The sequence below is a fragment of the Oryctolagus cuniculus genome, chromosome 1, assembly GCF_964237555.1.
Source record: "Oryctolagus cuniculus chromosome 1, mOryCun1.1, whole genome shotgun sequence".
NCBI classification, from domain to species: domain Eukaryota; kingdom Metazoa; phylum Chordata; class Mammalia; order Lagomorpha; family Leporidae; genus Oryctolagus; species Oryctolagus cuniculus.
In genome coordinates, this window is record NC_091432.1 from 16,054,272 (window position 1) to 16,081,880 (window position 27,609).

General features: G+C 37.7%; 3 protein-coding genes across 3 annotated transcripts in view; 1 reads left to right on the forward strand and 2 right to left on the reverse strand.

Moving 5' to 3' along the window:
- Positions 1–212: 212 nt before the first annotated feature.
- Positions 213–1,253, forward strand: LOC100347209 (olfactory receptor 5T9-like). The gene has a single exon (XM_002708930.2). The coding sequence runs from the start codon at positions 213–215 to the stop codon at positions 1,251–1,253; it is 1,041 nt and encodes a 346-aa protein (XP_002708976.2).
- Positions 1,254–8,292: 7,039 nt separating this feature from the next.
- The window catches only part of LOC100346173 (olfactory receptor 8H1-like), a 30,601-nt gene continuing 11,284 nt past the window's right edge, over positions 8,293–27,609 (reverse strand). Inside the window, exons 2-4 of the transcript XR_011384521.1 lie at positions 10,747–10,865; positions 9,293–9,387; positions 8,293–8,422 (exon numbers count right to left, since the gene is read on the reverse strand). The gene's annotated coding sequence lies outside the window, so the exon portion shown is untranslated. The remainder of the gene's footprint in view (positions 8,423–9,292; positions 9,388–10,746; positions 10,866–27,609) is intronic.
- LOC100346685 (olfactory receptor 8H1) lies at positions 13,137–14,634 on the reverse strand. Its single transcript, XM_017349665.3, has one exon. It carries the CDS (start codon positions 14,360–14,362, stop codon positions 13,412–13,414), a length of 951 nt encoding a protein of 316 aa, XP_017205154.3. The 5' UTR covers positions 14,363–14,634; the 3' UTR covers positions 13,137–13,411.

Sequence of the window (27,609 nt, forward strand, 5' to 3'; positions counted from 1 at the left end):
TTTCAAAAGAATACAAAATGGAAATTAAACTCATTAAGTTGGCAGAGTTTTTATAGCATGGTCAATCTAGCCTACAAATGAAAAAAATAATTTTTCAATTTATTACAGTGAAATAAGGCATCCACTTGGATCCAACTAATTCATTTCCAATCCCTTCACTGGCAAGGACTTCATTATGCTTTTCAGACACACAAACATGAGAATTTAATACGATGGACTCTGTTGTCACTGGAAATTGCCTTCAGAATATCCAAATGGTAACTGAAATCTCAGAGATGGCATCAGACTTGTATTCCTTCAGGGCTCACTTGAAGAACATGACCGAAGTCACCATGTTTATATTAATGGGCTTCACAGATGATTTTGGTTTACAAGTCCTCTTATTTTTGATATTTCTATCAATCTATCTTTTTACTCTGATAGGAAATTTAGGACTCATTGTGTTGGTCATAGGAGATTCTCGGCTTCACAATCCAATGTACTATTTTCTAAGTGTTTTATCATTCTTGGATGCCTGCTATTCTACAGTCGTCACTCCTAAAATGCTGGTCAATTTTCTAGCGGAAAATAAATCCATTTCTTTCGCTGCATGTGTAACACAGATGCTTCTCTTTGTTACTTTTGGAACCACAGAATGCTTTCTCTTGGCTGCTATGGCTTATGATCGCTATGTAACCATCTACAACCCACTTCTGTACTCAGTGAGCATGTCACCCAGGGTCTATGTACCACTCATCATCACATCCTATGTTGGCGGTGTTTTACATGCTATTGTCCACACAGTGGCCACATTTAGTCTGTCCTTTTGTGGACCCAATGAAATTCGTCATGTCTTCTGTGACATCCCTCCACTCCTTGCAATTTCCTGTTCCGACACCCACATAAACCAGCTTCTACTCTTTTATTTTGTGGGTTCTATTGAGGTAGTCACTATACTGATTGTCCTGATCTCCTATGGTTTAATTCTGTTGGCCATTCTGAGGATGCATTCAGCTGAAGGGAGACAAAAAATCTTCTCTACATGTGGCTCTCACCTAGCTGGAGTATCCATTTATCACGGGACAATCCTCTTCATGTATGTGAGACCAAGTTCCAACTATGCCTTGGAGCATGACATGATAGTGTCAATATTCTACACCATTGTGATTCCCATGATGAATCCCATTATCTATAGTTTGAGGAACAAAGATGTAAAAGAGGCAGTAAAAAGGGTGTTTGATAGAAATTGGTTCCTAAATAAATTCCATTTATAGAGCGAGTAAAACTGAAAAATAAATTATCAGTTCATAAATGTATGCTCACAAAGTATATAATAAATATCTTGAAATTAATTAATGAATTAACAAATCTAAATATTTACATATGAATAATGAATCAGTTCTCCATTTTAGCAGTTTAAGAATTTGAATATATTTTATCTTTAATATGGCTAGGATAAGATGAAGCTGTCTGTAGTAAATATTCCCTGATACACATATATTGCTGTTGTTAGACTTACAATATTGCTATTGTTGAAAATGATGCCCTGGGGCTTTTGTGGATTGATATGTACACATCATGTACATAATAACTCTGCACAAATTATAAATCTAGTTACTCGTTCTATAATCCCTCCACAAAGCAAGTGTTACTTTAGTTATTTAAGATACTTTCACACACTCAGATAAACGAAGACTTTTACTCTACTGGGCTGCAAATTCTAGATGTTTGTTTCCATCATTAAGGTGTTTTCTTGTATTTTTTTTTAAGCACCAACACTGATTGGATCCACTCTGGGTCTCCAAATATAAACAGATTTTATGTTAATATTTATTGGAATTGTTTTTTTTAAACTTTTATTTAATGAATATAAATTTCCAAAGTACAGCTTATGGATTACAATGGCTCCACCCCCATAACTTCCCTCCCACCCACAACCCTCCCCTCTCCCGCTCCCTGTCCTCCTCCATTCACATCAAGATTCATTTTCAATTCTCTTTATATATAGAAGATCAATTTCCATTCACATCAAGATTCATTTTCTATTCTCTGTATATACAGAAGATCAGTTTAGCATACATTAAGTAAAGATTTCAACAGTTTGCTCTCACGCAGAAACATAAAGTGAAAAATACTGTTTGAGTACTGGTTATAGCATTAAATCTCAATGTACAGCACATTAAGGACAAAGAGCCTACATGAGGAGTAAGTGCACAGTGACTCCTGTTGTTGACTTAACCAATTGACACTCTTGTTTATGGCCTCAGTAATCACCCTAGGCTCTTGTCATGAGCTGCCAAGGCTATGGAAGCCCCCTGAGTTCACTGACTCTGATCATATTTAGACAAGGCCATGGTCAAAGTGGAAGTTCTCTCCTCCCTTCAGAGAAAGGTACCTCCTTCTTTGATGACCCATTCTTTCCACTCAACTGGGATCTCACTCATGGAGATCTTTCATTTAGGTTTTTTTTTCCCCCCCAGAGTGTCTTGGCTTTCCATGCCTGAAATACTCTCATGGGCTTTTCAGTCGGATCTGCATGCCTTAAGGGCTGATTATGAGGCCAGAGTGCTGTTAGGACATTTGCCATTCTATGGGTCTGCTGAGTATCTCACTTCCCATGTTGGATCATTCTCTCCCTTTTTGATTCTATCAGCTAGTATTTGCAGAAACTATTCTTGTTTATGTGATCCCTTTGGTTCTTAGTCCTATCATTATGATCAGTTGTGAACAGAAATTGATCACTGGGACTGGTGAGATGGCATTGGTACATGCCACCTCGATGGGATTGAATTCGAATCCCCTGGTATGTTTCTAACTCTACCGTTTGAGGTAAGTCAGCTTGAGCATGTCCCGAACTGCACATCTCTTCCCTCTCTTATTCCCACTCTTATATTTAACAGCGATCACTTTTCAGTTAAGTTTCAGCACTTAAGAAGAATTGTACACACAAATCAACAATAACAAGTAAAATGCTGCTTAGACAAAACATGACTACTACAGAGTGGCAAAGACTCAAGTGCATGAGCCAGTACCTGCTGCCTGTAGTGTCTACATTAGCAGGAAGCTGGGATCAGGAGCTGCAGCCGGACTGCAACCCAGACACTCCAATAGGATGCAGGCATCCTAACTGACATCATTATTACCAGGCCAAATGTCCACCCTTTTACCACTTCTACTGATGAAAATATCTAATGTAGTCATTTACCACAATTTATTAATCCATTCTTCTGTTGATGACATTCAAATTTATTCTGTCTTTTGGCTGTACATGTACTTGCTACAGTGCCTAATTTAATATTATTTAATTATAAATCTAGTAATGGAATTAAAGGAGTCATATACTAATCATACGTTAAAGTTTTTGAAGAATCAAATTGTTTCCATATTGACTAATCCATTTTATATTTTACAATCCCACCAGTAATGGAAAAGGATATAAAATTCTTCAGATTTTTGTCAGTGTATGCTCTTTCTGTGTCTTTTTTTTAAATGTTAGTAAATGTGAAGAGGTTTCTCATTTTATTATGATTTACATTTCCCCAAAGACTAATGATAATGTGTAAATTTTCATGACTTCAATGGCCACGTGCATACTTTTAGAGAAATGTTTTTTACAATCTTTTGCCGGGGCCGGCACTGTAATGCAGTGGGTTAATCCTCCATATGAGGTGCCAGCATCCAATATAAGCGCTGGTTCTCATTCAGGCTGTTCCTCTTCTGATCCATATCTCTACTATGGCCTGGGAAAGCAGTAGAAGATGGCCCAAGTCCCTGTACCCGCATGGGAAATCCAGAAGAAGTGCCTGGCTCCTGATTCTTGGCTTCGGATCGGCTCAACTCCAACCATTGTGGCCATTTGGAGAGTGAACCAGCAGATGGAAGACCTTTCTCTTTTTCTCTCCCTCTTTGTCTGTAACTGTACCTCTCAAGTAAATTTTCAAAAATTTCCCATTTTTAATGAGTTACTTGATTTTATGTTGCTGAGCTGTATAAATTTTTTAGATATTCTGGATATTCAACCATTATTGAAAGTATTATTTAAAAATAATGTATTTTTATCATTCTATATGTTGCCTTTTCACTTTCATGACAATGTCCCTTGATGCATGTTTTAGTTTTTTTTGTTGTTGTTTTATTTTCTTTTGTATTTCTTCTGTAACAGAATATCTGAAACTGGTAATCTACAAAGAACATTTCTTGACTATGAGAAATCCAAGATCAACAGGCCACATCTGATTACAGCCTTCTTGTTACAGAATTACAAAGCAGGAGCATCACGTAGTGAAAGAGCAAGACAATGTTAAACTCAGTCTTCCTTTTCGTGTATAGTCTTAATCCCAACATGGTAGCCTGATTCTCTTGACTCCATCGAACTGTAATTGTCTCCCAGAGGACCACATCGAAGTAGCACCAACATATGATATGGCTGATTATGTTTCCAATACATACTTTATTGAAGGACATATTCAAATCATAGAAATGTATGCTTTTTGAAAATTTGTTTAAGCTCAATGTACCTATATTTTTGTCTTTTTCTTGAGTCATATTTATGAATACACTGATACTCCAATTACATTAATATTTACTCATGTGTTTTATTATAAAAGTGGCATGGCTGCTGCTCCTGTATTTGCTATTGATCAACTCTGAGTTAATTTTACTATATGGTGTGAGGTAGGGGTTCAAATTCATATGCTACAAATATATAGTTTAAATGCATTATTATTGTATATGAGAGAAAATATTTATACACATGGGGGAATGTTATTGCATTAGAGAAGATTCAGAAACAACCAAAGTTCTCACTTAGTAAATGCATAATGAGATCCATAAGAATATACACAAATAAATCTCAAAACCTTATTATTCAATGGGAAAAATGAGCCTATCAGAAATTTTGTAGGGGCTGGCATTTTGGTGTAGCAAGTGAAGCTGCCACCTGATATACTGGTATCCCATATGGTCCAGTTCCTGTCCCAGCAGCTTCCTGGTAATGGTCTGAGGAAAGCAGTGGAAGATGATGCACGGTGTTTGGGCCTCTGATACCCATATGGAAGACCCAGATAAATCCTGGACTAGCATTGGCCATTGTGGCTATATGGGGATTGAATCAGTGGATGGAAGAGCTCTCTCTCTCCCTGTCTTTCTCTCTCCCTCTCTTTCAAAATAAATAAATAAATTTAAAGGAAAATATGTAAACACCATAAATCTGCTTGTGTATTTTGAAAATCATGTACAAATCAGCTAAATGTGTGTGGTTGTGTGTTTGCATGTATATAATATAAGATGTATAATGTATTTGTCTAATAACATAATATCAAATAGGTTCCCTTAAAAGTCATTTAGAAAAATGTAAAATTTTGTGATATTCAATAGTTGTTGCCTATATGTGATCAAAATGTCAATTTCACTCATATATCAAGTGATGACTGGATAAGGAAATTGTGATATATACACATGATGGAATACTACTCAGCTGTAAAAATGAATGAAATCTGGTCTTTCACAATAACAAAATGTATAAAACTGTAGACCATTATGCTTAGTGAAATAAGCCAGTCCCCAAAAGACAAATATATGTTTTCTCAGATTTGAGGAAATTTTCTGACACTCCCTGATTACAATATTGTCATCTCTAATCCCATGAGTTTCCTGCACTATACCCAGTGTTGGACAGCTACACATAGAGGATAGGAGGGATATAAACAAACTAGCCTTTTTAAATGCCACTCTCTTCAGTCTATTACTACTCAATTATATCCCTTTTTAGGGACCAATGTTGTGGTGTAATGGGTTAATGTAGTGCCAGTTCATGTCCTGGTTGCTCCACTTCCTATCCAGCTCCCTGCTAATGTGTCTGGGAAAAAACAGTGTAAGATGACCTAAGTCCTTGGTTAGATGGGTCCATGTGGGTGGCTTGGAAGAAGCTCCAGGATTCTGACTTTGGCCAGTCCCAGACCTGACCATTGTAGTCATTTGGGGAGTGAACCATCAAAGAGGAGCCCTTTCTCTGTCTCTCCATTTTTTTCTCCCAATAAGTCTTTTGAATAAATAAATATTTAAAAATGATTATATCTCTTTTAAGAGAGAGAAATACATAAAATTGTTAAGGATGAAATAAGATATTGTATACATGTGAAAAATGAAGGATCATGTTAATATTCATATTTATAGCAGCAAAAGTTAACTGTCAATCCAGAATTCAATACATACTGCATAATTGAACTATTTCTTTTTTCTTTTTTCTTTTTCTTTGACAGGCAGAGTGGACAGTGAGAGAGACAGAGAGAAAGGTCTTCCTTTTCCATTGGTTCACCCCACAATGGCAGCTTTGGCCAGCGCACTGCGGCCGGCGCACCGTGCTGATCTGAAGCCAGGAGCCAGGTGCTTCTCCTTGTCTCCCATGCAGGTGCAGGGCCCAAGGTTTTGGGCCATCCTCCGCTGCACTCCTGGGCCACAGCAGAGAGCTGGACTGGAAGAGGGGCAACCGGGACAGAATCCGGCACCCCGACCGGGACTAGAACCCGGGGTGCCGGTGCCGCAGGCAGAGGATTAGCCTATAGAGCCGCAGCGCCGGCCCTGAACTATTTCTAAAGTACCATATATTAGTTTCTTAAAACACACACACACACACACACACACACACACAGATGTCCCGGTATTCAAATTCACATGTGTATTCACGTGGATTTAACTTATAACCAGCAGACTTTTAATTATTTTCCAAGATGAGAAAATAAGAAAGGAAACGTGAGTCTGCATAGGAAAGAAGATAAAACAAACATATAAAAGCAAAGAAAAATAAAATAAATATCAGAAAATTTATTTTAATGCATTATAAATTAAATGGCATAAATATCACAAATCTATGACATTGTAGCTTTAAACCATTCAGAAAGTGAAATTTATTACAAAAGTAATCCAAACAATGAGATAGAAATATTGGATCTGCACTACTATGAGTCTTTTATATTAAAAGTTATATTCTATATCATGTTAAGTGTGCTGTAATATCTACAGTATGTATCTAATGTTTGAGGGTCACCACTGAGAAGAGAGAAGACAAGATTGCCAAGTTCAGGAGTGAAATAATGGATGCCACTTTATTGCATATAAATGTAGGATGCCACTATTTTGAAAGGAAAAATAAGACAGAAAGAACATTTTTCAAATACATTTAATAATTGGATTAAAAGTGCAATTTTTTAAAGATCCATCTGAAAATAAATTATATGAGTAAACCTATAGCTATTTAATCAATTTAATTCCTCACTAAATACAGTAACATGAACATAAAGACTACTTGAATTTTCTGCATGAAAATTTCATTATTGCCTCTGAGTAGGGGTTGAGAACTTGGGGCAAGTTGCTGCATGAACCCTTTGCAACTATGCAGAAGGGGACAAAGATTGGGAGAAAGTAAAACAAGAGTGTGGGGAGCAACTCGGACTAGACTAAGTTACTGGAATTAAGACTTATTCTATGCATCTGCTCTCCCACAATATGGCGCTGAGAAGGGAGAAACAGCTTCTACACAGCTGCCTCCAGTTCAACCAATAAACTGTAGGACCTGCTCCTGATTGGAGGAGAGCAGTGTACTCGGCGTGTGGGCAGCCAAGTTGGGATTGGTGGAAGAGGACTATAAAGGAGGAGAGAGACAACATGCACCAGGAACATCTATCTGAAGGAACACCTGTGCAGCCCCCGAGAGAGCCGGCCGGCGGTGTGCCACTCCCCCGCGGAAGTGGGGAAAGTGGCAGGGGGAACCGCCCTTCCACGGAGGTGGAAGGGTCAGTAGCCAACCCGGGAAGAACCAGCAGCAAACCCGGGGAGGGCCAAGCAGACAAAAGAACAGCGCAGGGTTTAGTGTCGTTCCTCCACGAAGAGGGGGAGCGACACAAGAGAACATAAAAACTGGCTCCAGAGTTACTTTTTGTGAAAAACAGTCACCTCAAATGCTAGTGTACTCAAGAGGAATAAAGATAAACCACAGATAAATTGTGTGTTATAAAAAGACAATTTTCTTTGTGCTAATCCTGTGTCTCTGGATTGCTTTGTTGCAATAGGAAAGTCTGTATCCTGGCTGAGGCAGATCCCCTGACCTATATCACCCAATATCTGATAAAGTGTTCTTTCTTTTATTGATATCTTCTTTTAAAATACATTTCTGTGCATTAGGAGAAATTTAGTATGCACTGCTAAAACTATGCTTTCTTCAATCAGTAGCCCTAGAAAATATTTGTTAATAACCTACATCATTTTTAAAGATTTAATTTATTTACTTGAAGAATTACAGAGACAGTGTTCTTTCATCTGTAGGTTTATTCCCTAATCCCTCTAACAGCCAGGGCTGGGCTAGGCTGAAGCCAGGGGCCTGGAATTTCATCTATGTCTCCCATGTGGGTTGCAGGAACTCAAGGACATGGCCATCATCTACTTCCTCCTAGGATAGGCATTACCATGAAGATAGATCAGAAGCATGGAGCAACCAGGACTCAAACTGAAATTGGAGACAACCCCCTAAAATCTACACTGAACTGTGGCCCTTTAAAGTTCCCCGGAAGTGCTATATGGGGTGCCACACGTGCTACCAGAATTTGGGGTGCCATACGATTTCACCATGAGTTTATTAATAAATCCCCAATATTAATAAGCCTGAGAGGGTTCTTGCCTAATATTTAGAGAAGAATTCTAAATACTGACACAGATAAACGAGGCAGCATGGTACGTTTTAGGCTTTTTTTTTAGTGTGAAAGGTATCCAGGAAAGTGAAAGCTTTAGTTCAGGTAGGAGAGAGAGGAAAGTCCAGGACTAGGGTAATGCCCATACCACTCAGAGAGCAGGCCAAAACCACATGCAGCAAACACCTCAAGCTGCTATCCACCACTTATCACCAGTAGCAGCACAGAGACGGAGAGGGCTTTTTGCGACCCTCCCTGCCTTTTTATATATTTTCCACAGGGGAGTGGCTTGTGGCCAAGTGGGCGCTCAGGTATGGTCAGGTACAGCCTGATGTCACACGGGGTGTGGTGGGGGTATCAGGTAGGGTGTAAGGTCACACAGGGGCATGGTGAAGATATCAGGCAGGACATGAAGTCACGCAGGGGCGTGGCGAAGGCGTGGTCTTCCAGCTCACAAATCTGATCAATTTAGCCTGTATGCCTGCCTGCTTCATCCCCCCCTCAGAGACTCCAGACCTTAATCTTAAGGGGATGGTGATGGGTGTCGAGTCACCATCTTCTGTAGCTGCTTCCTACTTATTAGGGGTGCAGACCCTGCCTGTTCTCGGACCAGAAGTCTCTACGTATCTCACCTAATGAGTTTGCTTCACGAGCTGGAGCTCTTTCAGTCACTGCCATCCTCCATGTCCCCTGCATGTTCATCATTATTCTCAGAAGCTGTCGGGTTCTGAAACATATAAGTTTGTCAATCACCATGAGCAAGATTGGAATAGCCCCAAGTGCAACTGGCATGCCCCTTAAAATAGAAAAAGCATGTCTAGCCATCTCCCAGACAGTAGGTGGTGGGAGATTACCCCTATGCAAACTATAAACCATTTAGCTTGAGAATAGAGGGCTTTGATGTCCTTTTCTGTGAACATACTATTATTTGAATAAAGGTGGCAGATCCCGTTGAGCACTGCACACATGCCCCCTTGTTCTATTCACATGAACTCTAAGGCCTGTCTATTGTCCATAACTACCCTGGACAGGGAGTCTACTGAAATCAGAGCCTGCTGTAGAAGCCATCCTGAAGTGTAGGTCAGATTACCCACAGCTAAGGTCAGATTCTTAAAGCCAGTTTCATAAAACTCTTCTGGGCTGTCATTCTGAGGAACCCACCAAGGGGTGCTTCTGCCAATAATAGCACCCGGAAAGGACCAGGAGAGGTATGTACATCAGGTGGGCACTGAATTGCAGCATTTTGATGTGGCTAGGACAAGAGTTCTATTTATCTTTCTGCCTTTTGAAGAGGTATTTTAGATCTTCAATTGGCTCACAGGAATAAGCCAATGTATCTGTTGGATCCACCTGTTTAGACTCAAGAGGTAGAGGTTTAATCCTTGACAATTGTACCCAGTTGGGAATCCCTGTAATTTTACTGATGTAGGAGTGCTCGGCAGTACTCGGTAAGGCCCCTTCCACTGGGGCCGTAACTGGTCTGAGGGAGACCCTTCCTTCCAGGTCTTTAATAAGACCAAGTCCCCTGGGGAGACAGGCTGCTCATGAGCCTCAGGGTCTGGCACTGGAAGGACCTTGTTGCTATGCTGTACCAGAGCCTTTTGTATCTGGCCTAGGTTGATAATGTACTTTATTTGATCTTGCACCTCTGAATCAAAGAAAATATCAGAGGTGAGAAAAGGCCTTCCATAGAGCATCTCACAGGGGCTAAGCTTTAAGGCGGTTTTAGGCGCTATTCTCATTCTGAGAAGATAAAATTGGCAACAGTTTGAGCCATGTTTCTGAGGTCTCCTGGCAAAGCTTGGCCAGAACCCTTTTACGGCTATGATCAGCCTTTTCAACTTTACCTGATGACTGAAGCCTCCGAGAAGTATGGAGGTGGTAAGAAATTCCTAGAGCAGTGGCTACCTGCTGGGTTATTTTAGATATAAATGAAGGTCCATTGTCACTCTGGAGTGACCGTGGGAGTCCAAAGCGTGGCACGATGTCTTTCAACAAGGCTTTAGACACCACATGTGCTTTCTCCATTTGGGTCAGAAAGGCCTCTGTCCATCCTGTAAAAGTATCAATAAAGACTAGAAGGTACCTGTAATTGCTTGTTGGGGGCATATTGGTAAAATCAACCTGCCAATCTTCACTTGGGTATGTTCCCTTCCTCTGCACAGGAGTCAACTGGGGAGGTGGCCTTACGTGGTGAGGGTTATTCTGTAAAGACAGTGGGCAAGAGTGAGTCAGTTTCTTTATGACCGTATTTAGTCCCTGTCCTGTCCTCCAAAAGCTCGGGAGACCTGCTGCATTAAGGCCTCTCTCCCCAAGTGGGTAGAGTTGTGTATCTCCTTAATAATTTTCCATTGAGTGGCCTTTGGTAGCATAATTCTATGATTTAGCATCCACCATCCATTTGCGTTTTTAGTATAGCCTCGCTGTTGGGCCCAGTCATTCTCAGGTTCCGTATAGTGAGATTCCTTAGCCACTTCCACAGATTGAGGTATAAGGGGCATTTCCAAACTTTCCTGTGTAGCTGCTCTATCTGCTAATGCATTTCCCTGGTTAACATAATTATCTCCCTTCTGATGTCCCTTGCAGTGGATGACAGCCACTTCTAAAATGGCCTCCAATACTGCCTGAAGTAGAGCCAGTATCTCTTTTCCATATTCAACAGGGGAACTCTTTGCAGTCAGGAAGCCCCTCTCCAGATTGCTGCGTGTGCATGTAACACAAGGAAAGCATATCTGGAATCCATATATATATATATATATATATATATATATAAACTCACTGGCCTTTTCCCAGTTGTAAAGCCCTCGTCAATGCAATAAGCTGCGCCTTTTGGGCTGAAGTATTGTGTGGTAGTGCTTGGGCTTCTATCGTCTGCGTAAGATCCACTGTGGCATAGCCTGCCTTTCTAACTCCTTCCTTCATATAGCTGCTGCCATCAGTAAACCATACGGCATCTGGATTTTCCAGGGGCTCATCTTGTAGGTCTGGTCAACTAGAGTACACCTGCCTACTTTATAACCAGGCAATGCAATTTCGATGCCGGAGTCAACAGCAGATGAATCCACTCCACTACAATAAAGGATGCAACAACTTACACTATTTAAGGACGTCTGTTGTGTTAGTTACTGCTTTCTTGAGCATAAAAACAAGTTATATTTATCAGGTCAAAGCCCTGAAAAAGTCTTGATTTTGCCCCCTTACTAAGCACACATTCACCTCACAACTTTTAGGAACAAAGAGAATAGCAAATTTTACACTTAACAGCAGAAACGTAAAGATGAAAACGACTACACAGGGAAAGACAAAAATTTTATTTATGTAATATATATTTAATTACATATAAAATAAAAATAATTGATCTAGAAGAACATATATAAAATTATTGATAACTTCAGCTTTCCTATTTACCTTTATGTTTTTCATTTTTCCAAATATTTCAACATTAACATGTCATTTTCCTATAAATTGATTGCATTGTACTATTTTATTTTGTTTTAAATCCAAAGATTAACTGCATGTTTTCCTCTTTAACCTGTTTTCAATTAAGTTAATAAAAAATAATCAGAAAAACACTAAAAATAATCTAGAAACAAAAAATTTTTAAGACAATAATCAGCATCCATAATTATCACAATAAGCATTTGTGACTCAAATATTTTATATCCACATTCTAAATACATGAGCCTGGAATTATAATTAACCTTGAGAACAACAAGATTGAATTTTTTTCAAGGATTTATTTATTTATTTGAAAGTCAGGGTTGCACAGAGAGAGGACAGGCAGAGAGAGAGAGAGAGAAAGGTCTTCCATCTGATGGTTCACTCCCCAGATGGCCGCAATAGCCAGAGCTTCCTCTGGGTCTCCCATGTGGGTGCAGGGGCCCAAGCACTTGGACCATCTTCTACTGCTTTCCCAGGCCATAGCAGAGAGCTGGATTGGAAGTGGAGCAACTGGGTCTTGAACTGGCTCCCATATGGGATGCCAGCACTTCAGGCCAGGAAGTTAACTCACAGTGTCACTGTACCAGCCCCAACAAGATTGAATTTTAAGTGACTTCTGAAGGATTTTACAGCTAGGAATGTAGAAGAGCCAGAATCTAAATCATGAAAAATTTGATTACCAAGCAATTTTTTCCACTCTATAATAATTTTCTGCATATGTAGCATAGATGACTTCTGAATCTCTTACTAAGCATAAAACATACCTATTTTCAACAAGAAAATTCTTAAAAATTGGAGTATGCTTGAAAATATGTGTGGCATATTTTTAAATAGTATATATTTTTAAAATTTTACACAGTAATTAGGGTGCAAACTGTTGAAATCTTTACTTAGTATATACTAAATTGACCTTCTGAATATAAAGATAATTGAAAATGAATTTTGATGTGAATGGGATGGGAGAGGGAGCAGGAGATGGGATGGTTGTAGGTGGGAGGGAGGTTATGAGGGGAAAAACCTGCTACAATACAAAAGTTGTACGTTGGAAATTTATATTTATTAAATAAAAGTTAAAAATATTCACAGTAATTATACTTAAACACGTGCATATATAACCCATAGATTTAACATATATTCTATCTAGTTATACCATAGATCTACAAACACATTCCTGGAAATGTAAAAGATCATGTTTGTTCAATTCAAGTTCACATTAACAAAAGGGTCCAAGTGCTTTCAGAGAGATACCAAGTAAATAAGAGCAAAAAAGAAAGTAAATATGAGGTTGTGTGTTTAGCACCATTGCTATTTTAAATGCCTGGAAGTGTCCTGAAGACATCTCTCTGCATAACTCTATAAAGAGCATTCTTAACTTCTTTGTTCCTGAGACTATAAATGAGTGGATTGAGCATGGGGATCACAATAGTGTAAAAAACAGAAGCCACTTGATCCTTTCCCAAGGAGTAGGACTTACTTGGTTTTAAGTAAGTGAAAATCATGGTGCCATAAAATATGGTGACTCCCAGGAGATGGGAGGCACAAGTGGAGAAGGCTTTTTGCTTCCCTGAAGTGGAATTTATTTTCAGAATAGAAGAGAGAATGGACACATAGGACACAGCTATTGTGATAAAGGACCCTAGTATGGTAGAGCCAGCAACAATGAATATCATAAGTTCATTGCCATAGGTGTCAGTGCAGGAGAGAGCAAGAATACGGGGTGCATCACAAAAAAAGTGACGGATTACATTTGAGTCACAGAATTGCAGTCTGCTCATACAGAGAACATTGATAGAGGAATCCATAAATCCTATCATATAGGACCCAGTGATGAGGGCATAGCAGCATCTTGTGTTCATAATAACTGCATAGTGCAGAGGATTGCAGATAGCTACATAGCGATCAAAGGCCATCGAGGAGAGAAGAATACATTCAGCAGCAGCTAAGAAGACAAAAAAGAACAACTGGGTGAAGCAGCCCATGAATGAAATGTACCCTGTGGCGGTCAGTAAGTTCTCCAATGTTTTGGGGGTGATGACAGTTGAGTAACTAAGGTCAAGAAATGACAGCTGAGTGAGGAAAAAATACATGGGGGTGTGAAGTTGGGGGTCCAGGCGGATTATCAATATCATCCCTACATTCCCCAGCACAGTAATCAAGTAAATCAGCAGAAAAAATGCAAAGAGGAGCAGCTGGATCCCTTCTGAATCTGTCAATCCCGTAAGGATGAAGTCAGGCACGTTCGTGTTGTTCCTTCTACTCATGGCATCAAACCGCTGTAAGCTGCTAAGAAATCAAAATTCACACTTAGTAGGTATTACCTCCAGGGACTTGTTATAAAAAGACCCTGGATTTAATTAGCCGAATTCTTCTAGATATTGATAGTAAAAGGTGTTTTCACTGCGTACTGAAAGAAGGCTTAGTTTTATTTGCAAATACAGGTACAAATCGATAAATGTTTACTATACAATAGAAGGTACATAATGCATAATTCATTAGAAGTAGCTTCTTTGGTACACATTTAATAGAAACAAAAATGTTATGTCATTATCTAAAACTTAATATGCAAAAAGAACACAAAATCCTAAGCAACTCAGAGTAATAATAATTAATTGTCAACACTGAATTCTACCAAGATAGGTTGATTCCAAGCAACCTGTTAATATTAGTGTATTTCTGTCATTAATTAATTTTAGAAAATCTAATAAAAATAACAGATATTTATCCCATGTAATATATACTGTCTTTATTTCGAACAGTGTTTATATTTATTAAATGAATTCCATAAATAGTGGAATCTAATGGGATTATTAAAGTTACAGACTACATATAATTATTAATATCTAGAATATAATATTTTCCTAACTTTACACATTCAAAATAAAATATCTTCCAAAATTCACAATTTCAAAATAGGTACATTGCTTGTAGACTCTCATTCCATCAACTATCTATTTCTGGTTACATAAGTCCTGACATTACTTATAGTAGGGACTAAATGATACATGTGTGCATGCATATTAGTCTGATAAAGACCACATTTTATTTAGTCTGAGACAAATTCAACCATTTTGAGAATATTACTTACTGTGAACCAAAGGCTGAGGAAAAAATTCTTCCAAGATTATCTGTCTAAAAATTCATCAATTTCAAAATTGACACAAAAATGAGATATGTAAATTATTTAAGGATTTGAAAATCCCTGCCATATAGTATTTTTTCTTTGAGAAAATATGGTATATTTTTGTGATTTCATTTTGTTTTATTATGTGTTAAAATAAATCACCCTAGAAGTTTATATGTGTGCTGGTCAAATGGAAAATTTCACAGGAAGTTACGTCTCAAGAAAAATGACAGGAACTATTGAGAATATATACAGAGCAGAGGATGACTTTCTTCATCCCTGGATAATATCATGGACCTTGTGTGCTGGGAATTCATGATGGTGCAACATCTGATCATCCTCAGAGGCCCAATTCCAAGGAAAACATGTTTCTCAGGACAAAAGTGAAGTATCAATGAAGCAATATTAGGTTTTTCATTTAGAAGCTAACACATGGAGAGCAATTGCTGACTTGGTCTTCTTTTCTGATGCTTTAAGTCATTTTAAAAATTTAATTTATTGTTTTATAACACATAATACTTATACCTGTTTATGACTATGTATTGTTTTGTACATACATACACTGTATAAGAGGTAACATTAGAAAATTTTCAACAAGGGTGGTAGAGAACTCCCTGATTGACACCATCAAGAATGGAAATAATAACATTTCAAATGAAACAGTTTCATAATGAAACATTTTCATATTTAAAAGTGTGAAATTGTCATGGGAATAATATTTGTCACTAAAACTAATTAGAATACCACAAAATCTAAATAAGAAAATGATAAAAATTCCAAATTGCTTTTAATATTTTAACAAATCATTTCTCCCAAATATTTCATTTTGTACACACAGTGTTCATTTGAATGTGTAATTGAAGATTGCAAAGTGATCATTAAGCAGTATACTCAGTATCTAATCTGCATTTTATGTACCAAATTTTATAACATGACACGACAAAAGTTATATAATCTTTTGTGTTATGTTAAACTTTTTATAAAAGTGTTCACCAGCTGTTGTGTATATATTTTGAGATATCAGAAGAAAAAATACATATTTTCTATCCAGGCATGCTAATGCCATATACAAATGATATTTTTGCAATATGTTTTTCCTATTTTATTGTAGTTTTTCCATTAAAAAAATGAAAAGAAAATGAACCCTGAAACTAGAAAAAATATTTTATAATCAATTTAGTGGTCAAAAACTTTCATCTCTTGTATATAAACCAGCAAACTATTTTCTTAGGTATGGTTGACACGAAATGAATGTTGAAATATTTTATTGACAATTATTTTTTAAGAAGAAAGAGCAAAGGAAGAATCTGACAAAATGCACAAATACAATCAGAGTAAAAGATTCTTGTAAATTTTACATTAAGTCATGACAAAAATCAATTTGCATTTAGATTTAAAAGTTACTTTTTCAGAGACTGTATACATGATGCAGAGTATCAGGAAATTCTTGGCATGTGCAATAGAAATACTTCTGTATTTATTACGTATTTGGTGAACTTGACAAAGGCAGTTCTACTCACCTAAACTTTAGTAATGCTTACACAGCCTAATTAGGAGATGATGAAGCTAGCATCAACCTGTTTAACAATAGCTTTAACCTTTGGTTTTAAACCAAATGAGAGATAGTGATGTTCTATGTCCATGCCAACTCAGTATGCAAGGTAACTGCGCAGTCATCAGCAGCAAGGTTTTCTTGTGTTCTGTTTGATATTGAAACCCAGTTTGCCCAAGCTGATCACTATTTATGATGGTGGGGAAATTCTTATACATCTTCTGGGTCATAGTAGAAGCCAAAATCTGACTGAAAATTTTAAATTGCTTTCATTCAAATTACGATATTGTCTAATTACCTGACTCATATTCTCTCCTTTTCCTCCCCCCCAACTAGATTGTTCTTACCATTCTATTATTCCATCCCTTAGAATAGCTCTTCCATGTTAAAGTTGTTATGTGTTCTTAGATTTGTTTTTCTGTACATTCTCATCTTGATCTATGGTCTTTACTTCCTTTGTAGATCCCTTACTACTCACCTATTATCCCAATTTTCCTTTCCACAACCAATTGTTTACCTGTAATTTTTTTGAAATATGTGATCAAATGTCATATATAAATGTATGGGACTCAGAACACGAATCTTCAAGGGACTCAGAAACAAGATTTTTCTTACCTTCCCAGTCCTATTTCTCCCACCACAGATACTGGGACCCCCTTTTCCCAAAGTGGATCATAGAATCTAGAACTTCCCTTTCCCCAAAGCAACCCATTAACCTTTGAATCTTGCCAAGATTGTCATCTGACTCACTCCATGGGTTCCATGCTCTACAAGCAGGGCTAGAATGCTACACATAGACATGAGGTGAATCTAAACAGAAAAGCCTTGTTAGTTGCCACCCTCCTCAGTCTATAAGCATTAAATTTTACCCTTTTTCCAGAAAAGTAATATGAAAAACATGAAAAAATAAAGGACTTCCACAACACTACACTGATGGATTTAAAACATTCATAAAGGTAAAATGTATGATAAAAACAATACAAAGAATGAGAAATGAATGTTGGATCTAAACTACATTGAGGACCTTGAATTAACAATTACCTTGCACATTATGTTAATTTCAATATTTTAAATATGCACTTTAATTTTGAAGGTTACCACTGAGAAGAAAGAAAACGAACGTTACAAGTGCTTTAAGGAAAGAAACACGGTATATTATTTTATTTTATAGGAAATAGGGCAAACCACAAATAGAAAGATAACACATAAACATTTTCCTAATAAGCTTGATAATTAAATAAAAGTAACATTATTTAAAAATATGTAAGAAAAATGAATAATCTGAATAAGTCTGTAGTTACTTAATTAATTGAATTACCTCCCAAGAAACATGCACATGGATAGAAAGACTGTAGTTTTTCCAAAGTGGAGAAATCTCACAGTTACTTAACCCTGAGGTTGAGGATGCCAAGTGAAATATTGGATGAACTCTCTTCCATGATGCAGAAGTGGGCAAACAAAAGAAAAAAAAAACAAAACAGAACAGAACAATAGCACAGAGGGACCTATTCCAAGGGTTACTTTGTGAAAAATAGCCATGTACATTGAGATTTAATGCTATAACTAGTACTCAAACAGTATTTTTCACTTTATGTTTCTGTGTGGGAGCAAACTTTTGAAATCTTTACTTAATGTATGCTAAACTGATCTTCCGTATACAAAGAGAAACGAAAATGAATCTTGATGTGAATGGAAGGGGAGAGGGAGTGGGAAAGGAGAGGGTTGCGGGTGGGAGGGACGTTATGGGGGGGGGGGGGCAGCCATTGTAATCCATAAGCCGTACTTTGGAAATTTATATTCATTAAATAAAAGTTTAAAAAATAGCCATGTACAAACACGAGACTACTCAAGAGGAAATCAGGAGAAACCATAGATAAATTGTGTGTTGTATCTAATTTTCTTTGTTGAGCCACTATGTCTCTGGATCCCTTGGTTAAAACAGGAAATCCTGCATCCTGGCTGATGAAAATTCCATCCCCCACCCAAGTGTCACCCATCATTTGCTGAAGTGTCCTTTCCTTTACTGCTTTCTTTCATTTTTTAAAATGTTTCTGGGAATTGGGGGATGTGTTGTATATATTGTCAACAGCAACCATGTTCCACACCACTCTAGGGAGCATTTGTTAACAACTTGCACTTTAAAAAGAATTATTTGCTTTAAAGTCAGAATGGAGAGACACAGAGAGAGGATGAGAGCACTGCCACCTGCTAGTTCACTCCTCACTACCACTACCAGCAGCCTATCCTACTGCATCACAATAAGTGAACTAGCTTCTTACGCATTTTTTAAAGATTCATTTTTTTTTTTTGGAAGGCAGAATTACAGAGAAGTAGAGACAAATGCAGAAAGTGGGGGAGAGGGGGTCTTCCATCTGCTGGTTCACTCCCCAAATGGCCACAACGGCCAGAGCTGGGACGAGCTGAAGCCAAGAGCCAGGAGCTTCTTCCAGGTCTCCCACATGGGAGCAGAGGTCCAAGGACGCGGGCCATCTTCTACTGCTTTCCCAGGCCACAGCAGAGAGAAGGATCAGAGGAGGAGCAGCCGGAACTAGAATAAGCACCCATATGGGATTCCTGCACTCAGGTTGTGGGTTTACCCACTATGCCACAGCACCAACCCCCTTCTAACATGTTTTATTGAGCTCCTTTATGTTGGTTAATGATACTTTTGACATAATAACAAATTACATTTTTAAATGACTATAGTCATATCTTCCTATAGGAAGATAGAAAAAATGCAGGCAGTACCAGGACTTAAATAAACAGGTTTCTTACAATTGAACCAAAATTAGTGTGGCATATAATATTAAGGGATGGGTTCATAGATGTAAGGAGTGAAGAGGACATTACTCTAGAAGCAGTGAACATCAGGGCTGATGCTGTGCACAGCGGGTTAAGCCACTGACTGCAATGCCAGCATCCCATATGGGCGCTGGTTCGAGACCTGGCCGCTCCACCACCTATCTAGCTCTCCGCTATGGCCTAGGAAAGCAGTGGAAGATGGCCTAAGTCCTTGTGTCCCTGCACCCACATGGGAGACCAAGAAGAAGCTCCTGGATCTTGGCTTCAGATCGACTCAGCTCTGGCTGTTGCAGCCAACGGGGGAGTGAACCAGCGGATGGAAGACCTCTCTCTCCCACTCTCTGCATTTGCCTCTGCTTCTCTGTAATTCTCTCTCTCTGCCTCTCCTTCTCTCTCTGTGTAACACTGACTTTCAAAAAAAATAAATAAATCTTAAAAAAAAAGAATCAGTGAACATTGATAATAGTTTTTACTCTTAATGTGATTTAAAGAAATCTTGTGGGATTTGTGGTAGAAAGTGTTCAGACCTGACTTCTTGTTTAGTGATGTCACTCTGGCTCCTAAATTGAGCTCAAACTCAAGGGGAAAACCTAAAATAAAATAAAATAAAATAAAAATCATGAGACACCTGGAAATGAATAGGAAGGATGAACTAAGGTGTCCATTTTTGTATTTTTGTAATCTGGTCAGATAATAAATAGTGACTACACTCACATTTACACTCACACTGAAATATGCTGCTGTCTTGGTGACTTTTGTTAACCTGCCTCTGCCCTCCCTTAACTGTTGTGGCAAATGGTAGTGTGTGACAAAATTAAACCAAAGCAACCGCTCCTCACATGCAAAACAGAGTCCAGTTTGTATTCTGTGAAAAACATTTCATGATGTGGAAGTTTTTTCTCTAAGAAATGAAGAAAAATCTTAATTTTTCACCTTTGAAAAGAATTTTTCACCTTTCAAAAGAAAACCTGTCTTATAGGCATTATCTATATTTTGTGGTTAAGGTAACAAAAATTATATTTACCAATAAACAAACATTAAAAAGAAATACAGGCTGATAAAAACATTTTCTAATCATGGAAGCATATATAAAAAAAGCAAGGTAAGAAAATAAGTAAGCAAAATAGCAAATTAAAATGATTCAAAACAAGGTAACCCAAAATGACAAGAAAATGCAAAGAGCCTATATAAACTTAAAATAGTGTAATTCATTTACAAGATGATAAATGAGCCAAAATTCTTATAAATACCATATTTTAACTTAATGCATATAATAACATTATCATATATAATGTAATATTATATAGCATATGTTCATTAAATATCTTAATGGAAAACATAAGTAAAAATATATATAATTATTGATTCTAGGCAATATGAATGTCAACATAAAAATAAAGTATAAAATCCCAAAATAAAAAGGTAGAGGCAAATATGTAGTAATAAATTAGTGCAAATTGTTGAACTATTAACTACTGTAATTGAGATTGCACCTAATTTTACCCAATCAAAATTCTTTTATAAGAAAATCAAATACAATTTTACAAAGAAACCTTAGCATAAATTTCAGAAGACATTAAAATGTAATTATTTTGGCTTAATGAAATAAATATATCTAGTAATTGTTCTAATTCTTTAACAAATAAGATGAGCAAAATGTCAAGATCACTGGAAAAGAAACATACTTTCTACAGAAAATGTTTAAATGACAGATGGAGCTAAGATTGCAATTATAAAGTACATAAAGGAGAAAATTTTTAAAGAGGGAATTTGATTACTCTGCATGATGAAATTTTATGGAATGCCACAAAATCTGAATTCACTTTCAATTATGTGTCATACAGCTTTTCTTTACAATGAAAAATATGAAAGAAATATGTCAAACATTTAAATGATTATTTTAAAGACAATTACAAAACTATAGAATCAAGGAGAAAAGCAATGTTTTCTTTTAAATATGCCAATTTCAACAAAGAAATAGTTTACTGAAGACTCTGGGCACATCACAGAAAGAGGGTTTTCAAGTTTTTACTGCACACAAAATACTTGTCACTGCATGCAGATATTTAACTTGATAAATTTACATTGCAGGTACAAAGCATAACAAAGAAGGAAGTCCTGATTTTGCCCATGTATCAAGAACGTATTCATCTCACAGTTTTCAATGACAATAAGATTAGCAAATTTTGTATTTGTAAATAGATATAGAATGATGAAAAAGACTGCATAGAGAAAGAGAAAATTTTCTGTATGTTTTAGATAGATAGATAGATAGATAGATATGCACACACTTTCAAAACAATTCATCTAAAGGATTATATCCAAAATTGTCAATAATTTTACATTTTTCTATTTTCTATAATATTTTTTAATATTTCCTAAAAGTAACAAGTGTCATTTTCTTATAAGTTAACTCTATTGCACTATTGAACTTTGTCCTCAAGCCAAAGTTGTTACTTGCTGATTTTTTTTCTTTCTTTTTCTTTTTAATATTTATTTGTAGGCCAGAGCCGCGGCTCACTAGGCTAATCCTCCGCCTTGCGGTGCCAGCACACCAGGTTCTAGTCCCGGTCGGGGTGCCGGATTCTGTCCCGGTTGCCCCTCTTCCAGGCCAGCTCTCTGCTATGGCCCGGGAGTGCAGTGGAGGATGGCCCAAGTGCTCGTGCCCTGCACCCCATGGGAGACCAGGATAAGTACCTGGCTCCTGCCATCGGATCAGTGCTGTGCACTGGCCGCAGTGCGCCAGCCGTGGCGGCCATTGGAGGGTGAACCAATGGCAAAGGAAGACCTTTCTCTCTGTTTCTCTCTCTCACTGTCCACTCTGCCTGTCAAAAAAAAAAAATTATTTGTTTATTTGAAAGTCAGAGTTACACAGAGTGGGAGAGAAAGAGATCAGTGCTGTTTCACTCCTCAAATGACCACAGAAGCCAAGGCTGGTCCAGGCGAAAGCCAGGAATTTCTTCAGAGTCTCCCTTGTGGATAACAGGGGCCAGAACACTTGGGGCATTTTCTGTGGCTTTTCCCAGGTCATTAACAGGGAGCTGGATCGAAATTGGAGCAGCTGAGATATGAACAGGCGTCCATATAGGATGCCGGTGTTATTGATGGCCCTGATTTTATTTTTCTTTTCAACTTGTTTTCAATTAAGTTCAACAAAAATAACTAGAAAACAAAATATTAATTTATAAGAGTCATTTGTACTAAAAATTTTGCAGTAATATAAGACCTTTAAGGCAATGGATAATTAACATTTATCATTATTGCCTTAAATGCTTAATATCTACCCTCTAAAAATATGGACTGAGAAACAGTTTATCTTATGCAGTTAAGAAAATCAAAGTTAAAATTTTAAGTGTCTACTAAGGGTTATACAGTTAATGATGTATAAGAGGGGCCAAGGCTGTGGTGCTGCACATTAAACTGCTGCCTGCAGTGTCAGCATCCTATATGGAACCAGTTGGAGTCTCAGCTGCTCCACTTCTGATTGAGCTCCCTGTTAATGGTCTGGGAAAGCAAAAAAGCATAGCTCATGTATTTGGGCACCTGCATCCATGCGGGAGTCCTGGATGAAGCTCCTGGCTCCTGGCTTTGGCCTGGCCTAGTCTTGGATGTTGCAACCATTTGGAGAGTAACCAGGAGATGGAAGATCCATCTCTGTCTTTCTTCTCTCTCTCTCTTTCTCTATCTCCCCCGCTCGCTCTCCTTTCCTCTCTCCTTCTCTCTCTGTAACTCTACCTTTCAAATGAATATATATATATACATATATATATATATTAAAATGAAAAATGAAAATGTAGAAGAACTAGAATCTAAATCCTGGATTGTTCGATTACAAAACAAGTGCTGCTAGATTTCTTTAGCATGTATTATGTGGAAAACTGTCCATAATGGACCTTCTTTTCTAAATGAAATTCTGAAAAGTGGGGCATGCATGGGGCTTTTTATAGTATAGTTTTAAAAGTGGTAATAACTTGTTTTAATTTTACACAACAGCTACCATAACATATAAATTTAAGCCAGACATTTTACATGTATTTCATAATTGCTAGTTACATTACAGATCTCTATAAGCATATTCCTGAAAATGTCAAAAACCATATTTGACCATGTAAAGGACATTTCCACAGAAATAAAAATGTAGGGATTCAGAGCTTTTCAGAGAAAGGCCAAGGAAATAACAAACAGAAAAGAAAAGAAAGATGAGCTTAGATTTATAGCATCACTACCATTTTAATTGCCTGAAAGCATCTCTCTGCGTAACTCTATAAAGAGCATTCTTAACTTCTTTGTTCCTGAGACTATAAATGAGTGGATTGAGCATGGGGATCACAATAGTGTAAAAAACAGAAGCCACTTGATCCTTTCCCAAGGAATAGGACTTACTTGGTTTTAAGTAAGTGAAAATCATGGTGCCATAAAATATGGTGACTCCCATGAGATGGGAGGCACAAGTAGAGAAGGCTTTTTGCTTCCCTGAAGTGGAATTTATTTTCAGGATGGTGGAGAGAATGGATACATAGGACACAGCTATTGTAATAAGGGACATTATTAAGGTAGCACCAGCAAAAACGAATATAATTATTTCAATGTCATATGTGTCAGTGCAGGACATGGTAAGAATTGGGGATAAATCACAAAAAAAGTGATGAATCACATTGGAGTCACAGAAGTTCAATCTGCTCATGCAAAGCATGTTGACAGAGGAATCCGTTAAACCAATCGTATAGGACCCAGTGACGAGGGCATGGCAGAGTCTTGGGGACATAATAAGTGGATAGTGTAGAGGATCGCAGATAGCTACATAGCGGTCATAGGCCATCGAGGACAGAAGAAAACACTCAGAAGCAGCTAAAAAGACAAAAAAGTACATCTGGGTGAAGCAGCCCATGAATGAAATATATGTGTTGGAAGTCAGTAAATTCTCTAAAGTTTTGGGTGTGATGACAGTTGAGTAAATGAGGTCCAGAAATGACAGGTGAGTGAGGAAAAAATACATGGGGGTGTGAAGATGGAGATCCAGGCGGATTATCAATATCATCCCCACATTCCCCAGCACAGTAATGAAGTACATCACCAGAAAGAGCACAAAGAGGAGCAGCTGGATCTCTTCAGCATCTGTAAGTCCCATAAGTAAGAATTCAGACACATTCGTGTTATTTCTTCTACCCATAGTGTCCTACTGCTTTAACCACCTAATAAATCAAAATTAGTAATCAAAAAATCATACTTATATGAATGAACCTGTTTCCCATGATTAATTATGCTCTAATTTGATAGTTAAGAATGTTTTACAATATAAGAACGTTAGTTTAACTGTCAAATATAGATATAGGTATAAGTTGATATTTGGATATTATATAGCAAGTTGAACACATTCATAATCAGAATCAACTGTTTTCAGTGTTTGAAACATTTTATATTAATTTAATCCACAGGAATTTATTGCATCTTAGTAGTTTGTATTGTTACTATGTAAATTTTTATTGAGAAAAAGGGCACAGACAGCCTAAGTAACTCATTCTTCAGAGTAAGAGGAATTGGTTGTCAGTTCTGCAATTGGTCGAATCCAGAGGGTTGTAAATAAAACTTGATTCCTGTTAATAATTAGCTTTATTTTTTCAAAACTGTGTACATAATAAAATATCTAAAATCAATATTTATATCACTTATAATAGTTTTGTTTCTAAAAAACTGATATTTATTAAAATAAATTTCATGATTACGAGTCTTTAATGGGTTGTAGTAAAGTTACATATAACATGTAAGTATAATTTGTAGAAGATAAGATGTGTTATTGAGTTATTCAGCATCAAATTTTTTGCATAAATTATATTTTCATTATAAGAACTCTATGAATTCCGATTCCATCAACTCTATATATTTGACTCTACAAATCATGAGATTACTTATTTTAGTGATTAAATTATATGTGTGCACATCCATATTTTTCTAGAAAAGTCCTAATTTTATTTAATATGAAACAAACACCACCAAGTCTCAGTCCAGTACTTACTGTGGGCAAATATTGGTGAAAAAATTCTTCTAAACTTGTTTGCCTAGAAATGTTTCATTTAAATTTTCCACAAAACAAAATATGAAAATCTTTTAGGGAGATGAAAAGTTCTGCTACACAACAGTTTTCTTCTTTGAGATAAAAATTTTTCCATTTTTGGACATTCATTTTGTTTTCTAATGAGGTAAAATAAATCAAACCATAAATTTTCTAAGTGTCTGGGTCAGAAAGTTGTTTCAAGAAAAGCACCAGTGATCTAGTGTGAATATAAATAGGACAGAGGATGCCTTCCCTCTCCCCTGGATACTTTCAGGGACCTCCTGTACTGGTAATTGAAGATTATGCAATGTTTTGTCATCCTCAGAGGCCAAATTGCAAGGAAGATTGCTTGGCACATTTCCAAGACAAAAATTCAAGTATTATATGAAGCCATGTTAGATTCTGAGCAAATACTTTGCCCTTTACTGTAGAAGTCTCCAAATGAAGAGCACTAGGTGACTTGATCTTTGTTTATTTATTTGACAGGCAGAGTGGACAGTGAGAGAGAGAGACAGAGAGAAAGGTCTTCCTTTGCCGTTGGTTCACCCTCCAATGGCCGCCATGGCCGGCGTGCTGCGGCGGGCAGACCGCGCTGATCTGATGGCAGTAGCCAGGTACTTCTCCTGGTCTCCCATGGGGTGCAGGGCCCAAGTACTTGGGCCATCCTCCACTGCCCTTCCGGGCCACAGCAGAGAGCTGACCTGGAAGAGGGGCAACCGGGACAGAATCCGGTGCCCCGACCGGGACTAGAACCCGGTGTGCCGGCGCTGCAAAGCGGAGGATTAGCCTAGTGAGCCACGGCGCTGGCCCGATCTTCTTTTGAAATCATTTAAATGGATTTTAAACTATTTGTTTCTAATTGACACATAATTGTTAAACCAATTGATGGGGGTATATGTGGTGCTAAGTATATATATATATATATATACACACACACACACACACACACACACACACATCGTGTTATGATCAAATCAGGAACTTTTAAGTAGAGTGATGGAAAAGGTATTCACAGAGAAATACTTTGTTACTCAATAGTAAACATCTTCAAGAATGGAATGGTACCACTTTGTAATGAAACTTTTTATACATTTTGTAAAGAACTATTCATTTATTTGAAAGACAGAGTTGCAGAGAGAGAGAGAGAGAGAGAGAGAGATCGATCGATCTTCTATCCACTGGTTCACTCCCCACATGGTTATTGAAGCCAGGAGCCAGACACTTCTTTCTGGTCCCCCCCCCCCCCCCAGTGCAAGGACCCAGTGACTTGGGCCATCTTGTGCTACTTTCACGGTCACATTATCAGGGAGCTGGATTGGAAGTGGAACAGTTGGGACTGGAATTGGTACCCGTGCAGGATGCCAGCATCTCAAGCAATGGCTTTTACCTGCAGTGCCACAGCATCTGGACCTTTTTATAGTTAAAAGTGTTATACTGTCATAAAAATCACATGCATTCATTAGAAAAACTTAGAATAGAACAAAATTTAAAGAAGTAATGAAAACAACTCCAGATTGCTATACATATTTTGTTGACTAAATTATAATTTCTCCCAACTAGTTCACTTTGTGCACACAATGCTTATTTGCATGTATAGCAATAGGATTGCATAATAATTATTATACTGTATATTCAATAAATATTAAATTGTGGTTTTTTTAGATTTATTTATTTATTTGAGATTCAGAGTTACACAGAGAGAGGAGAGGCAGAGAGAGGGAAGGCTTTACATCCGCTGGTTCACTCCCCAATTGGCCGCAATGGCCGGAGCTGCCATGGTCCGAAGCCAGGGGTGAGGAGCTTTGTCCAGATATCCCATATAGGTGTAGGGTCCCAAGGACTTGGGCCATCCTCCACTGCCTTCCCAGGCCACAGCAGAGAGCTGGATCAGTAGTGGAGCAGCCGGAACTCAAACTGGCATCATATGGGATGACGGTGCTACAAGTGGCGGTTTTACCCTGCTATGCCACAGCGCCGGCCC

Bases quoted from the DNA above. Each gene is read 5' to 3' on its own strand.
- LOC100347209 (XM_002708930.2), top strand. From the start codon at position 213: ATGGACTCTGTTGTCACTGGAAATTGCCTTCAGAATATCCAAATGGTA.
- LOC100346685 (XM_017349665.3), bottom strand. From the start codon at position 14,362: ATGAGTAGAAGGAACAACACGAACGTGCCTGACTTCATCCTTACGGGA.